Genomic DNA, 17,894 nt, shown 5'->3' on the forward strand with positions numbered 1-17,894 from the left:
TTCAGAATTTCACATTTTCTAATTTATAACAACAAAATCATTAAACAATACCTTTTTCTGGATATACATTTTCATATTTTTGACTTCCTCTGCCATGAATTCACACGCTGTTCTGGACCATTTTTTCATGTCTCCAGCTGACACAATGTCTGCCAAGTGACAAGAAAAGGCATAACACATCTGTTTTAGGAATGGCTTCTGTAGAGGTCTAATCTCTGATACACCGACTTGACAAATATAACCGTAATCTACCATAAACACCTACAACAAAAACAATTTCATAAAGGTCCAGGAGGATGAGTAAACAATATTCATAATAAACATAATGCACTATTGAATTAATAGCCAAGAAATACAATCTAGCCCTAAATTTTAACAATAGTTTTCCTTTTTTATAAAAGTGAAAAGAAATTTGTTTGTTTGTATCAACACCAAGGGCCTTCACATTGCCATAACCAATAAATATTTAATTATTTTAGGTCTTGCTATTCCACTTACTACCGGTTCTTACTCAGATACTTGTTCCCGAAGTCAGGAGCCTCTGGCCTTTGGTAGCCTTGTTTGTATTTTTAAAATTTGAGTTCATTTATATGGTTTTTAGTTTAGTATGATGTCCATTTTCACTGAACTAGTACCTATTTTATCAAGGGGCCAGCTGAGGCCAACCTCCAGGTGTGGGATTTTCTCGTGGAGTTTAAGACCTATTGTTGGCCTTTGGCTGTAAACTTCTCTTTGGTCAGGTTGTTGTCTCTTTGACATATAGCTCTTCAAAGATTTTCGGGGCTTATCTTTCATTATATTTCAAATGTTTGGCTTTGAGCGTTCCTGATGAAGGTAAATCCAGAAAAGCGCTTCCGACGCAAGAAATTATTAAACGTGTTGTTTTCAATTTTTTGACATATTCCTCATTTCCATCTCAGTTTTAATTCCTTATAAATCAAAGCGCTGTAAGCGCTAAAGGCAGTTAACCAAAAACCAAGGCAACCGTTATTATGAAAACTGTTGCAATGTTGCCTCAACATTAAACATTCATATATGAGTACATTCATGTTTATCTAATGATTTATTTATTAAGGCAAATAATTTATATGTTATCAAGGTTTCAAAAGCAATGCATATATCAATGTATATTTTTTATGGTGAGTCTGCAGTGGTACAAGTTCCCAATGATTGCAGTTGTTCTACTTGGTAGTTAACCTTGGTTTTATTTGACTGCTAGAAGTTCAATTTGACTTAGTATGAACATGTAATAGTATGAATGGACTGGTTTCCCTGGAAAGAAAACTGAGTTTATGTTCTATAGTACAAAAGTTATGAGACACGAATCAGACAAATGTTCACTACAACAGGGATCAAAGGTGAGGTCTGACTGACCTGCCCATAGTAAATGTAAATGATTTGTTATTTTGTCCCATACATATGAGTATATATAATTTAGGGGCGGGGATCTCAACGGTTTTCAAGTTCTCAAACAGGTAAGGGTAGGCAGAGGATTTAGGGGGGCAGGGGCCCGGCCCCCCTTTTTTGGGAAAAAAATTGGTTGCTTATATAGGGAATCACTGAAGCGTGACTGGAGCGGGCCCCTCTTAGGTCAGTCAGTGGGCCCCACTTATAAAAATTTCTGGATCCGCCACTGGGGGTAGAGTGACCCTAGGGACTTTCCCTACATTTCATTTTATTTGTTATATTGTCCCATACATGAATATATATGGTTTAGGGGTGGGGATCTCATTGGTTTTCAAGTTCTCAAACAGGAGGGGTAGGGTAACCCCAGGGACTCCCCCTATATTTCATTTAATTAGTTATATTGTCCCATACATGAATATATATTGTTTTGGTGTGGGGATCTCGACCGTTTCCAAGTTTTCAAACAGGAGGGTTGGGATGACCACAGGGACTTCCCCTATATTTCATTTGATTTGTTATATTGTCCCATACATGAGTATATATGGTTTAGGGGTAAGGATCTTGACCATTTCCAAGTTCTCAAACAGGAGGGTGAACAGTGACCTCAGGGACTCCCCCTATCTTTCATTTGAATTGTTATATTGTCCCGTACATGAATATATATGGTTAAGGGGTGGCGATCTCAATGGGTTTCAAATTCTCAAACAGGAGGGGGTGGGGTGACCCAAGGGACTCCCCTATATATCATCTGATTTGTTATATTGTCATACATGAATATATATGGTTTAGGGATGGGGATCTCGACCATTTTTAAATTCTAAAACAGGAGGGGTGGGGTGACCCCTAGCGACTCTTCCTATATTTCATTTGATTTTTTATATTGTCAAAAACATGAATATATATGGTTAAGGGGTGTGGATCTCGACCGTTTCCAAGTTCTCAAACAGGAGGGGTGGGGTAACTCCAGGGACTCCCCCTATATTTCATTTTTTATTTATTATATTGTCCTATACTTGAATATATGCAGGGGCGGATTCAGACGGGGGAGGGTTGCAGGCTTGCACCCCCTTAAATTTGCAAAGCATGGGTTGTTCTCAGCTTGATAAAGAATATTCCGATAATTTTACCTAAATTTTTTTTAGCCTCTCTCTGCTCGTCGAAAATTTAAGTTTGCGCCCCTCTTAACCTAAAATCCTAGATCTTCCCCTCATATGGTTTAGGGGTGGGGAGCTGGACCGTTTCCAAGTTATCAAACAGGAGGGGGTAGAGTGGCCCAAAGAATGCCACCTATATATCATATGATTTACTTACATTAAGGTATATATAATATAGTTGCATTATTTGTAAAAATAAAGAAAGAAACTTTCAGCTACTTTAATTGACCCTTCAAAATTGAGAAAAAACAAGTAACCCCTCGAAATTGCAGTAATATGTTTAAAAGCATCTCACATGCATTGTCATCATTTATCATTTATAAAGAAAATTTAGACTGTGACCATGACCATGTATATTGTTAGATATACTGTTCCATGCTGTCACGTTGTATTGGATTTTTAAATCAAAATTTGTCAAAAGTAATTTTGAGTTTCTGAATAAAATATTTTTCTGCTTTTTCTTTCTTTTACATATATCTTTTGGTTTACAATACTAGTGTTTATATTCATTTACCATGCATAGATGTATTTTTTACACCTGCTTGGATTTATTTTGAAAATGATCGCCAAACCCGGAATTACCCTTATCCGCTTCCGGAATCAGATCCGATTTTGTAAAATTTTGTCTTTACGGCCGCCATTGTTATGTGTTTACAATGTTGTTTACGATTTTACTCGAATTTATACAATATTTGTCGGCGATTTTCTATATAAAGCTAGCAGTTGAACAAAATGAACATCGCCGTCATGAATAATAATGATAAAAATAAGTTTTAGCTCGTTTAATTGGAGACTTTGGTGAACATGGTGAAAAGGTTTGCAAAGTAATTTCTTATTTTCTTTCAAATGGAAGGTGACTACGTACGTCGGTCGTAGCTAAATGTAGAAACCAACTATCCTAGTCGAAATTCCGCTTGCAAAAGTGGAAGGTCGCGGACCTCGGACCACCGCTAATTTGAACACCTGCCTCCAAATTGAAAAGCTACGAAAATGTCTTTTTCTAATTTGAAATTGCCGCCAACAGCATGAACAGTTGAACTTATTATATAATAGACTACTGACGTAGTTGTACTACGTATTGATGACAAACAATATTCCTACGACTTTTGTCATTTGGGAAATCTAAACTACTTGTCTTAAGAGATTTTCGGCGATTAAATATTTCATACAATTGTTCTTTGACATCTTAGCTAAAAGCACAAGTCCTAATGAACTACACAAGGATTCTTAAAAAGCACTACTTCCTATGTGTAACTTTAAAACTTTTGGATTAATCGACGATCATTTAAGGTTGTTCTGGTAATTTTTTTTGTAATCCAGAATAAAAAGTATTAAAAAAGTGTTCAATTAGTTATATATAATATAGTAGCAAGCTAGATAATAACAATGGCAAATATTTCAGGATTTATTGGGTAGAACACAAATCTAGGGTGCTCGCATAATGCAGCTTAACTGCATAAAAATATGTGACCAGTGAACCAACACCTTCTAACGGAAAAGCTGGTAGAGTAACCAAGATGGATACCGAAGTATGCTGCGGTTGTCTTAAAACCTCATGGAAATATAATATGTAGAGACAACAACATCTGGGTAACCGCAAGGTGATAGTTTTATTGAGTCGACATGTTTCGCCGCTAATGCGGCGTCATCAGGACAATATTACAGAGTTTACATGTTCATAAAGTGTATATAATGCGGTTGTATTAATTATGACGTAAAAGAATAAAAGTGAAAGTAAAAATGTAAAAATAGTGTTCATAATGTTGCAAGAATAAAAGTTAAAAATAGAAATAAAATAAATGTTTATCTTGACTGGTATGTTCCGTAGTCACTGTGTTTGAGGTTCATATTGTTTGTACTATAGTATCCTGTAGTAAAGCTGTAGTTCACATGGTATGGTTTTGATGATAAATCGCGGTAGTTTTCAAGTCCGACGTAATCTGAGTATTTCTTTAACATGGCGGATGTTTCTTCTGAATCCTTCTCCTTCGTTGGCGGTGCGGTGAAGGTGGTGTCTTGTTCATCTTCGTCTGATGACAGGTAGAGGTCGTTTACTAAAATACTTGAAGGGTGGGTGGTCTTCTTCTGTTGTTTTTCTGTCATTCTTCTTGTGGCTTCGTCTCCAACGATTAAGTTGAATTTGGGGGTCCTGGTGCGGGCTTCTGGTGGTGGTGTCCATTTTTTAACTTTTTCTGCCATTTCGCGTGGGGTTTTCTGTTGTATGATTAAATCGTCTGCATATTCCATTTCATGTTTTAGTTTGAGGTGCCGTATGGCTATGTCCTTTCTTAGAAATTTTGATTGGCACCATTGGCAGCGGTATTCCGTTATAGTGGCTCCGTGGTAAATGTTGTAGTGTCTTCGCATCGATTGTAATGTCTTGAATTTTTTGCTGCATTTTGTGCAGGATATTGTGATGGGGTCTGTTGGTCTTTTCCTCGGGGTGATTTTGGTGTTTGCCATTTGGTCAGACCCTGAGATTTAATCCCCAGGGCGTCTGCGTGTTCAGGTATTGGATGAATGCTTCTTCAGTCCTGAGACGTGTATTGATGTTAGCGACGGTTGTGCAGATACCGGCGACTGTTACGTCGTCGATACTGTGGTTTGCGGATGTGAAGTGCTTCGAGACGGGTTTATACTGGTTATTGTTGCGGATGTCTTGTTTGTGGCCATAGAATCTTTCAATAAGGGTGTTTCCTGTTTGTCCGACGTATTGTTTTTCACATCTGCGGCATTGGATAATATAGATTACATTGAATGAATTGCAGTTGATTGATTCTTTGATCTGATATTGAATTTTATTGGAGTGGCTGGTGATGTTGCGGGTGGTTAACATCAATCAGCAAATGTGGCAATTTCTTTTACAAGGGCCACTTCCTGTGTCCCCTGTACGGCGTTTTAAGTCACTTCTCACTAGTAGTTGACGTAAATTGGGGGTTCTACGAGGTGTGAGGATCATTTTTGCTTGGCTAATCCTGTAAGTTTCTGGAGATCGTTCTAGGATGTCTTTCCGTTGGTTTATGATTTGTTGGATTTGCGGGTTGTGGCAAGTGGTGAAGGTTATGGATTTATCCAATGTTTTTTCTTTAACAATGAGTAAATTTCGTCGATCCTTTTGTCTGGCGGTTTTTATAGCTTGGTTAAGGAGGTTTATAGGGTATCCTCTTTTTCGGAAATTATCTTTCATAATTTCAGCGTGTTGTTCAAAGTCTCTCATGGTACTGCAAATTCGTCTGATGCGGATGGCTTGGCTGTATGGAATGCTTCGCTTTTGGCTTTGCGGGTGGCAAGAATTGTAATGTAGGTATAGGTGTGCGTCTGTTGGTTTGGTATATAGGCTGGTTATGAGGTTGCCCTGGTTATCTTTTTTAATAATGGTGTCTAGAAAGTGAATTTCCGTGTCACTGGTTTCAAAGGTGAATTTGATGGTCTTATGGTACGAATTCAGGCTAATTTTGAAGGCATCAAGGGCCTCGCAAGAGTGTGGCCAAATCATGAATATATCGTCAATATAACGTAACCATACTAGCGGCTTGTGCGGTTGTGATTCTAGAAATTTCTGTTCGAGGTTGTCCATAAAAATAATGGCGTATTCTGGGGCCATTTTTGTTCCCATACTGGTACCGTTGGTCTGTAGATAGAACTCGTTGTTGAATTCAAAGCAATTTTTGGTGAGTATGAAATGAATAAATCGAAGAATGATCCAGGTTGGTATTTCCTTTTCCGCTCGGGTCTCGAGCTTTTCTTTGGTGGCAAGTATTCCTTCTCTATGCGGTATGGACGTATACAAAGATTTCACATCGGCGGTCATTAATATACTATTTTGTGGGATTGGGGTTATTTTGTTTATTTCATTCAGGAATTGTGTGGTATCTTTCAGATACGATTTAACGTTCTGTGCTAGCGGTTTTAAAATATTGTCTACTACTTCTGACATATTTGCGGTGGGTGCGTTGATTGCAGAGACTATGGGTCTTCCGGGATTCCCTGGTTTATGTATCTTTGGAAGTAGGTAAAAGATATGTCAGAAGTAGTAGACAATATTTTAAAACCGCTAGCACAGAACGTTAAATCGTATCTGAAAGATACCACACAATTCCTGAATGAAATAAACAAAATAACCCCAATCCCACAAAATAGTATATTAATGACCGCCGATGTGAAATCTTTGTATACGTCCATACCGCATAGAGAAGGAATACTTGCCACCAAAGAAAAGCTCGAGACCCGAGCGGAAAAGGAAATACAAACCTGGATCATTCTTCGATTTATTCATTTCATACTCACCAAAAATTGCTTTGAATTCAACAACGAGTTCTATCTACAGACCAACGGTACCAGTATGGGAACAAAAATGGCCCCAGAATACGCCATTATTTTTATGGACAACCTCGAACAGAAATTTCTAGAATCACAACCGCACAAGCCGCTAGTATGGTTACGTTATATTGACGATATATTCATGATTTGGCCACACTCTTGCGAGGCCCTTGATGCCTTCAAAATTAGCCTGAATTCGTACCATAAGACCATCAAATTCACCTTTGAAACCATTGACACGGAAATTCACTTTCTAGACACCATTATTAAAAAAGATAACCAGGGCAACCTCATAACCAGCCTATATACCAAACCAACAGACGCACACCTATACCTACATTACAATTCTTGCCACCCGCAAAGCCAAAAGCGAAGCATTCCATACAGCCAAGCCATCCGCATCAGACGAATTTGCAGTACCATGAGAGACTTTGAACAACACGCTGAAATTATGAAAGATAATTTCCGAAAAAGAGGATACCCTATAAACCTCCTTAACCAAGCTATAAAAACCGCCAGACAAAAGGATCGACGAAATTTACTCATTGTTAAAGAAAAAACATTGGATAAATCCATAACTTTCACCACTTGCCACAACCCGCAAATCCAACAAATCATAAACCAACGGAAAGACATCCTAGAACGATCTCCAGAAACTTACAGGATTAGCCAAGCAAAAATGATCCTCACACCTCGTAGAACCCCCAATTTACGTCAACTACTAGTGAGAAGTGACTTAAAACGCCGTACAGGGGACACAGGAAGTGGCCCTTGTAAAAGAAATTGCCACATTTGCCGATTGATGTTAACCACCCGCAACATCACCAGCCACTCCAATAAAATTCAATATCAGATCAAAGAATCAATCAACTGCAATTCATTCAATGTAATCTATATTATCCAATGCCGCAGATGTGAAAAACAATACGTCGGACAAACAGGAAACACCCTTATTGAAAGATTCTATGGCCACAAACAAGACATCCGCAACAATAACCAGTATAAACCCGTCTCGAAGCACTTCACATCCGCAAACCACAGTATCGACGACGTAACAGTCGCCGGTATCTGCACAACCGTCGCTAACATCAATACACGTCTCAGGACTGAAGAAGCATTCATCCAATACCTGAACACGCAGATGCCCTGGGGATTAAATCTCAGGGTCTGACCAAATGGCAAACACCAAAATCACCCCGAGGAAAAGACCAACAGACCCCATCACAATATCCTGCACAAAATGCAGCAAAAAATTCAAGACATTACAATCGATGCGAAGACACTACAACATTTACCACGGAGCCACTATAACGGAATACCGCTGCCAATGGTGCCAATCAAAATTTCTAAGAAAGGACATAGCCATACGGCACCTCAAACTAAAACATGAAATGGAATATGCAGACGATTTAATCATACAACAGAAAACCCCACGCGAAATGGCAGAAAAAATTAAAAAATGGACACCACCACCAGAAGCCCGCACCAGGACCCCCAAATTCAACTTAATCGTTGGAGACGAAGCCACAAGAAGAATGACAGAAAAACAACAGAAGAAGACCACCCACCCTTCAAGTATTTTAGTAAACGACCTCTACCTGTCATCAGACGAAGATGAACAAGACACCACCTTCACCGCACCGCCAACGAAGGAGAAGGATTCAGAAGAAACATCCGCCATGTTAAAGAAATACTCAGATTACGTCGGACTTGAAAACTACCGCGATTTATCATCAAAACCATACCATGTGAACTACAGCTTTACTACAGGATACTATAGTACAAACAATATGAACCTCAAACACAGTGACTACGGAACATACCAGTCAAGATAAACATTTATTTTATTTCTATTTTTAACTTTTATTCTTGCAACATTATGAACACTATTTTTACATTTTTACTTTCACTTTTATTCTTTTACGTCATAATTAATACAACCGCATTATATACACTTTATGAACATGTAAACTCTGTAATATTGTCCTGATGACGCCGCATTAGCGGCGAAACATGTCGACTCAATAAAACTATCACCTTGCGGTAACCCAGATGTTGTTGTCTCTACATATTATATTTCCTTATAAAAAAGGTGAATTCTTTATTTAAATGAATATTATCTCTCTGATATCTGATAATAGTTCAGAGACAGAAAATATATTATCTGCTATTAAGTGCCTGTAACTAATTATATAATTATACAGTAAATAGAGAATACACATAAATAGTTAATATCAAATACCTCTGCTAAACTTTTATGAGGCATACTAAGTATTTTAGCTCTGTACCATCTTTTATCATCAGGATGCCTGGCTGCACAGAAGTTTCCAACCTCCCACGTGACCCACTGATCCTCACTCAGACGATACTCATTTCCTATATCTTCCATCAAACTGAAACAATAAAAATTTACATGTATGTTGCATAATTTCCAGTAATATTTTTTTTTAAATCATAGATAACAGTGAACCAATGACAGGTAAATTCTATACACAATGAATCCTTAGAATGGAAACATAGCTTGGGTTGTTACTTGAAGAATATAAATATAGTATGAATTCATTTATTTTCTTTGGTATCAATTTTCGTGGAATGAGAAAAACACACATTTTCGAGGTAATATAATTTTGTGGTTTGCCAATTTCTGCATAAATAGCCTATAACAAATCTGTAATTCTTTGAACATTAGAGAAAAATAGTATCAAACAAATAATAATGAATCCACATTAGACTCTAATATATATATAGTAGCAACAAAGTATTATTGTTGTAAGCTTTGCAAATTACCCTAAAAATTAAAAATATTTAAGAAATGATAAAAACATTGTAAAGAATCAAGGATACTGTAAACTTATTAAAGGGAGATTATCCTGGTGGCAAAATTAAGAAGGAAATCATCATGATAAATACCCAATGAATTTCTTTATCTTATCTAATAACTATGAGTGAAGGTACAAAACACCATGTTACAAAAAGATTTTGATAGCATTTATTCACAATAAATATTTACCTATTGAGACCATTTTCTCCTGCAGTAGCCAGCTGTACATAGAAATCTGTGGGTGATGTGAATTGACTGATGATAACTTCTAGCTCCACGGCTGGGGATTCAGGATCAGATGTGTCACTAGCTTTTCCAGGAGAGGGGATAGGGGTGTGCTGCTTGGCTTTTTTAACATCAAGACACAAAGCTATAATGAAAATGGATATCAGATGCTCATTAGAAGGTGATACTTATATCAATTCAAAGTATGTTGAGCACTAAGATCACTTAAAGATGATTTCAGCTTTCCAATTGTGAACTTTCCATTTCTAAGTAGCAACATTCCAGCAGCACCTTCATACAGGATATGTATCTCCCAATTGATACTCTATTCCCGTGCTTGTATTTCCTATCATGATTTTCTTGATAGAAGGTTGCTGTTCACAAGGAAGCTATTAAACCAAGAGTTCCAAATGGTGAAGTTGAAATCATCCCTTTGTAAATTCATGGACGCCATCAAGAGTTGGTTGACTATTATGAAATAACCGTTTCACAGATGATATTGGATATGTTCCTAACATCGTAACTACAATCCACTTCCCTTTTAAATGTGTCCTACCGAATTAGACTATTAACTGGATTTGTTATTACAGGAGCAGGGGGTGAATTTAAGCTTTTTAGTGTACTGGCCAGCCGAACGAGTGCACTTAAAATCTACTGGTTCTGGCTCAAAATTTACTGGTTCTGCAAAAATGACATTCATTTGATAACCACTAAAAGATATGACAGATGTTTAGTATTATTTTCCTCAGCTGCATTCCTCTTCTTTATTCCAGTAGATTTTTGTGCTGTTCTGTTTGGTCATGAGCAGTACAAAATCTTACTTAAAATTTGAAGATCCTGTTACAAAAATACATTTCTCATCTAGGTCTGTCACTGCAAATTGTTCAAATATTTTACAATGCATTACATTACAATCAACTTTACAATTTAACCATTCGAGATCTTTTTCCCAGGATATTTTATATCTATGTTTCCTTTTGTCAGTTTGAAAAGTCTTCCTTTTGAATGTCGCTTAATTTATTAATTTGTTTTGCCCGGCGTTTTCACTCCATCCAAAAATTTCGGCATTTTGTGTTGTTGTGTAGTGTGCTCACCTGGGATATTAATTGAATATTTTTAAAATAGTGCCCCCAGTACCCTAAAAATAATTTCTCAGGTTTACTTTTTTGTAAACAAACCGAGATAGAGATGCAATCAGTGATTTTAATGAAAAATTTCTACTGGTCCACCAGACCACCAGCTAACAAAATCTACTGGTCAGACACAAATTATACTGGTCTTGGACCACCGGACCAGCGCCAATTTCGACCCCTGAACAGGAGCAACACAATGGGTGCCACATGTGGAGCAGGATCTGCTTACTCTTCCGGGGCACCTGAGATCACCCCTAGTTTTGATGGGGTTCATATTACTTAATCTTTAGTGTTCTATGTTGTGTCATGTGTACTATTGTTTGTCTGTTCGTCTTTTTCATTTTTAGCCATGGCATTGTCAGTTTATTTACGATTTATGAGTTTGACTGTCCCTCTGGTATCTTTCGTCCCCCTTTTAAACCATGTAGCTTTAAAAGAATCCTGTATGCTTAAAAAAATTAAACAATTCATAAATATCTCACAAAGAATTTACAAACAAAACCCAGTATTGGCTGACAACCAGTGTCATATTTTAGTTCATATTAACACTGGTTTTACTTACATGATTTCGATGAATCCTCCCCAGAACTACTTGAACTTTTATGATATTTTTCTGGAGAATCTGATTTTTCTTTCTGAGGAGACGATGATTGTACAGGAGAGCTTGATTCCACATCTCTACCAGGTGATAATCGTAATTGTGGTAATTTTGGTGACAGACCAACATCATGTCTGGCAGGTGATTGTTGCTGTCTGGGAGGCTGTTGTCTCCCTGGAGATGTTCCTGACTGAGGTTGGTTACTAGGTGACAGACCTATATCACGTCTGGCAGGCAATTTTTGTTGCCTGAGAGGGTTTGGTGAAGTTTCTAGCTTCAGTGGAGAGCTGATAGGTGTAACATAAGATCCTGATCTGGATGATAATGATTCACTTCGTACAGACTAAAATTTAACAGAACTGTGGGTCAATAAATGTAGATAAGTAAACATATAATCTGTACAAAAGTTAACCTTGAAAGATAGCTTTATACAAGCAATTTAACCAAGGTCTGTGGACCTAACCTTCCCTGTGGACAGTCTGCTTTTACAGAAAGGTCTGTCCATTGATATTTCCGGTAAATAAAGAAAATATCCTTGGACTAAATACCAGATGCCTTTTTAAGCTTATAAGTATCTGTTATATTTCCTACCCTTTACAAGGTCTGAAGCTTAAAAACATCTGATTTAGACGCCCTTCACAAGGACCCAAACTGGTAAAAACATCTTTAATCAGTCGCTTCCACATGGGCTGATCTAATTAAGTATATCTGTTATAACCTTACCACACTTTCATCTGAACTGTCAATGACTGGCTGTAAATACTGAGGAGGTACAGCCGAAGACCTGCAAAACATAACATAAGTAAATAATTGATTATATATATATATATAACTAGGGGATAGTCTATAATCCATGAAACACAAAACAATGGTTTACATGTAATGTGCTAAAAGATAATCTGTTTTTGAAGGCAAAAGCTCCTTTAAGAACTCTTTTGACAATTTTTGCACAAAAAAAAGAGTAGATAGATCTTGACATCTTGAACATTTTTACCCGTCAGATTTAATCCTGTACATTCATTATTATGGCTATTATAAAATTGAGATTGGAAATGGAGAATATGTCAAGGAGACAACTGCCTGACCAAAGAGCAGATAGCCATCAACTTATTTGTCAATATTAATAATACATGTATATGTTTTACAATAAAGTTTTAGCCATGGTGAACACGTTAGTTTACTAAAGGATAATCCAACGTCACTGTAACAATCCTTAAAGATAATGCTGATCAAATTTGGTTCCAATTTGTCCAGTGGTCTCAACTGAGATGACTGTTCTAGTGTGACACAGGACAATGAATAACAATACTAGGAAATGGCAAACACTCATGCTAGGTATATAGATGACTACTGACCCTTTACCCGTACTGATGGCATGTCCTGCTCCGACCAATTCACCATTAATGGTACAAATACCCGTGTCATCTTGTAATATCACATTTAGTTCAGGCCCCTTTACATCTGAAAAATATAACAATTTCCAATATACTATTACATTTGTAAAAGTGTAAAGCCATTGATCATTTATAATTTTCTTACAATAAATGGTAACAAATATAATAACTATCTACTACAACCTGAAAATATAAATAGAAGAATGTAAATTTCACCTTTTATACATACAAATGATGTGTTTTCCTTAATATGTTGGAGATTATTTTTTGTCATTTAAGCTTCTGGTATCATTCTGACATCTTCACAGATATTGCACAATATTATCTACAGACTAAATCTTAAATAAATGCACAGGTTCTTTTAACATGCACAGTATTGAACACTACATACTCACAAAAGTCAAAAAGATTGACTGCTTCAGAATCTACAGCAGCTAATGCTTCATGTAATTCATGGATGACCAATAAATTTTACAAGATTATAGTTTGAACACGTTACTTATTATGATTAAAACGTACCTGTAACATGTACAGAGAATACTTTCATAGTCACTTTCCTTATCCACCAACTATTACACTAAAAAACATATCAAAACATTTCTGCATCAAAACATTCCTAAACAAATGTATGTTCTTCAATCAAAATTAACTTGATTGGGGGAAAACAAAAATTCTAATATGATCATTTGTCATGCTGTTATCATGACCAGTCTGGATCTATTATTAAAAAAACCATGAAAATGATAAAATTGCTGTTAAAGCATAAAATATGATTATGTTGGTTTTATTGCTTTTATTTCAGTGGATCAATTAAAACCTTAGAGTTCGACATATCAGTAAAATAAATGTGTGCTTTAATATAAGATAAGGAGACATCTATCCACAAGGGACTTAAGTTCAGTATCAAAAGAAACTAATAAATGTTCAGTAGGTCAATAAAAACTGTAACTTCAGTGGATCAATAAAAATTTAGTGTTCAGTGGGTAAAGAGCTAAACTGACCTCTGATGACCAGTCTGTGCTAGCTGGAGTGATATCTGTTAATCTGCATGGTAAAGCCTGAAAATAACAAGAATGTGTCCATAGTACACGAATGCCCCGCTCGCATTATCATTTTCTATGTTAAGTAGACCGTGAAATTGGGGTCAAAACTCTAATTTGGCATTTAAATTAGAAAGATCATATCATAGGATACATGTGTACTAAGTTTGAAGTTAATTGGACTTCAACTTCATCAAAAACTACCTTGACCAAAAACTTTAACCTGAAAATTGCACTATTATTTTTTATGTTCAGTGGACCGTGAAATTGGGGTCAAAAGTCTAATTTGGCAATTAAATTAGAAAGATCATATCATAGGGAACATGTGTACTAAGTTTGAAGTTGATTGGACTTCAACTTCATCAAAAACTACCTTGACCAAAAACTTTAACCTGAAACTTGCACTATTATTTTCTATGTTCAGTGGACCGTGAAATTGGGGTCAAAAGTCTAATTTGGCAATTAAATTAGAAAGATCATATCATAGGGAACATGTGTACTAAGTTTGAAGTTGATTGGACTTCAACTTCATCAAAATCTACCTTGACCAAAAACTTAAAGCTGAACGAACTGACGGACAGACGGAAGGACGGATGCACAGACCAGAAAACATAATGCCCCTCTACTATCGTAGGTGGGGCATAAAAATGTATATAACAATCAATAAAGATATGAAATCCATCTTTTAGATTACTATAAACCAACTTATTTTCACTTATACTTTATTTAGTATTTTACCCTTTTTAGTCCACGGCGCGGCTATTTAATTTTGCGTTCTTATTTACTTGTTGCAGTTTGACAAGGAAAGATCCAAATTTTTAATATTTGCAACGATTTATATTTGCGTTATTTTTCTACTTGTGAAAGACGTGAAAAAAAAATAGCTCAAAAAATTAGCTGGTTTACATTACTTGAAACTATACATACATACAGTGGATTTCATGTAGACCTAGTACTCCTCTTAGTTTTGCACTAGCACATAACTATGTGTATTCCTTAAATAAATACCTATTTCAACATAACACCTGTGCTATCAAAAGCCACAAATGTGTAAAGTTTAGATAGGTTTCAAGTATCTTATTTAATTGTAATATTTCACTTTCTCTATATGTAGTTTCTTGTTTGAAATCATGCAGGTACTATAACTACCTACTGTCTTTATGTGTAAAATAGCAATTAAGCTAAAAAAAATGTCCATCTAAAACAATAGTTTTGGAAAATATATCACTTAATGAAAAGGTGACAAATAAAACTTGAGCTGAAATTTGAGATAAGTTAAGTACACCACTAGGTGGATGTATATGTGCCAGAAGCTGATGTGTTTAATTTGTGATTTTATATACAGGTTGATTTCTTTATTTAAATCATTAGATCTATAAATAACTGACCTGTACTGGCATCATAATGAAATGGTCCAGTAGTTTTCTAAGTCTCCAATACGGTACTCTTTCTGTGTTTCCAAAGTCTACATACTGGACATCTACCTGTTTGTTACCTGGGATACCGATGACCTTTGCCCTATACCACATGTCATCTCCAGAGTATTTACAAACACATGGCATATCTGCAACAAAAAAGTTTCAAAGAAATATTATTTACAGTATGATTAAAGGGACACTAGCTACGATATATATAAAAAATCTGAAGTTTTAGCAGCCAAAATGGTTCAATTTTGTCAAATTAAGCTAAGAAACATTGATAATTAATTATTCACTTGCAAGTGAATAACTTGACCTCATTAAAACCGTATTCATGTGAACTTCAATTTAACCCCCGAGCTAGAGATTGACAACGCACAACATGCATGTACTGGTTATTTAAAGGAAAAGAATGTCAACAATGAAAGTGAAACAAAGGTAAATCATTTGATTAACAATTCGATGCACATAAAATCATTCTTATATGGGTAAAAACAACGAAAAACATATATTCTTAATATATAAAATAAAATCAAACAGACCTATAAAAATCCAATTGCACGTGTTGGCTTCATATCTTTATTTATGTTTACATCGCTTATATGGTCATCCGAGGTCAAATCGATAGTTAATTAGATGACGTCTGGACTAAAATACACACGAAACGAAACTACATATTATAGACCCAATGCTCTGTAAACTCTTTATTTTAGACTTTTGATAGTTTGGATAAATGTTTTACATTGTTATAAATCAAATATGAGAATTTGAGCCAAATCGGTGACCATGAATTTGACAGCTAGTGCCCCTCTAAAAATCCTTACAACTTTACAAAATAAGAAAACGTTAATTTTTGTTTTTTCAAAAAACACTTAAAAAATGTTTCAATTTTGCATTTGAAATCATTTTCTTAGTATCTAACAATACAACCTTTAGTTGTCAATATAAATGTAATAGTGCAATTGAAAGATGAAATCACCATGTCTGCATAAACATATAGCATATTAATGTAACTATTCCTTATTTCAGAAAGGTCTGCTTTTGAAGTAACCCTGGTCTACCAAATTCACTATGGGATGGCAATACGGTTACTAGCAAGAAAAAAATTCCATTTCTCTAATTCTATATAATTTTGAGATATGAGGATGTCTTTTTAATGATCATAAATAATGCTTGGTAAAGAGAGTTTGAAAGTTTTAGTAAAGGAAAGATATGAAACAATCTGATGTAAATAGCTGACCACCTTGTTATATTTTAAATTAGCAGAAAGTTGTGAAGATATTTGATATCATAGCTGACAATTCTTTCACTCACCCATCTGTGGGCAATATATAAACCATAAATCTCCCATATCTCTGTTGTATCTATCCTGCATCTGTCCCATCAGTTGAGCAAAATAGGTGGAGTCTTCTGTTATCTAAAGGGTAGAAAGTGTAATATTTATATTATGTACTATTCATCAAAGCAACAATTAAAATTTTGAGGAGATTTCTATACATTATACTTTTGAATCACACTTGAATACAGGTATACCACAAAACATTGACTAACTCAGGAGTCCATCTTAAATTATTAACTTTCCATTTAGTTGTTCCAGATATCAAATGTTACTTAAAAAAGTTATATGTCAAAGAGACAGCAATAGAACAAAATAATACAACAAAGATATATACAACCTAATATTTTTTGTAAACTCCTCGAACTTCTTCTAGTTGCCTTAAAAATATCAAGTGTGTAAATGGGACAGAAAAACGCTTCCCATGCTTTAAATACTTTCCTTATTTTGGAAACTTTGAGTCTGCAAAAAGAATTTCTTTAATTTATTTACTAGCCATTTTCGTCCTTATTTACTGATGAGTAGACCTACTAAATATACAAAAATTTAACCTCTAGAGTTCATGAATTTTAAATTAAGACTATTCAGTATAAACTTCTTTCTTCACCAAAGAACCTTTGTTATTTTTACCTCTTGAACATAGAATGCTGATGGATCTCCAGCACAGGTCACTAACCCTGTAAATGAACAACCTCGACTCTTTGGTTCTGGTTTTATAAACGTACGTCTCGTAGCAGTCTGACCTATAATTAATAAATAACATCAGTGTTCTAAGCTAATTAATAGGAATTAATTAAATATGAAGTTAATAATGAATGGATTATAAAACTCCAACTTTTGATCACACAGAATTGCCATTGGACCATGTCTCTGATTGTGAAGACTTGAAACTGCAGAGAAATTAAAAAGTAGTGTTTCACCTTTAGCAATATCTGCTACAAACATAACAATGTTATTTTACAGTTGAATAGCATCATCAGAATCAATATGAAAGAGACATCCAAGAGAAGATTTTTAGTCGTGTGTTATCAACAGAAAAGAAACTGTC

At 35.5% G+C, this 17,894-nt stretch overlaps 1 protein-coding gene across 5 annotated transcripts in view; it reads right to left on the minus strand.

The window, feature by feature from the left end:
* The window catches only part of LOC143048619 (RING finger protein 17-like), a 71,813-nt gene that overhangs the window by 31,903 nt on the left and 22,016 nt on the right, over positions 1-17,894 (minus strand). For all 5 annotated transcript variants that reach the window (XM_076222406.1, XM_076222405.1, XM_076222409.1 and 2 more), the window contains 11 exons: positions 17,477-17,589; positions 16,825-16,927; positions 15,481-15,656; positions 14,054-14,110; positions 13,572-13,629; positions 13,014-13,119; positions 12,382-12,442; positions 11,623-12,001; positions 9,892-10,072; positions 9,124-9,274; positions 52-261 (listed from right to left, as the gene is read on the minus strand). In XM_076222406.1, the coding sequence (XP_076078521.1) occupies positions 52-261; positions 9,124-9,274; positions 9,892-10,072; positions 11,623-12,001; positions 12,382-12,442; positions 13,014-13,119; positions 13,572-13,629; positions 14,054-14,110; positions 15,481-15,656; positions 16,825-16,927; positions 17,477-17,589 (1,595 nt within the window). The remainder of the gene's footprint in view (positions 1-51; positions 262-9,123; positions 9,275-9,891; positions 10,073-11,622; positions 12,002-12,381; positions 12,443-13,013; positions 13,120-13,571; positions 13,630-14,053; positions 14,111-15,480; positions 15,657-16,824; positions 16,928-17,476; positions 17,590-17,894) is intronic.

Source organism: Mytilus galloprovincialis, chromosome 10, assembly GCF_965363235.1.
Source record: "Mytilus galloprovincialis chromosome 10, xbMytGall1.hap1.1, whole genome shotgun sequence".
Lineage (NCBI taxonomy): Eukaryota > Metazoa > Mollusca > Bivalvia > Mytilida > Mytilidae > Mytilus > Mytilus galloprovincialis.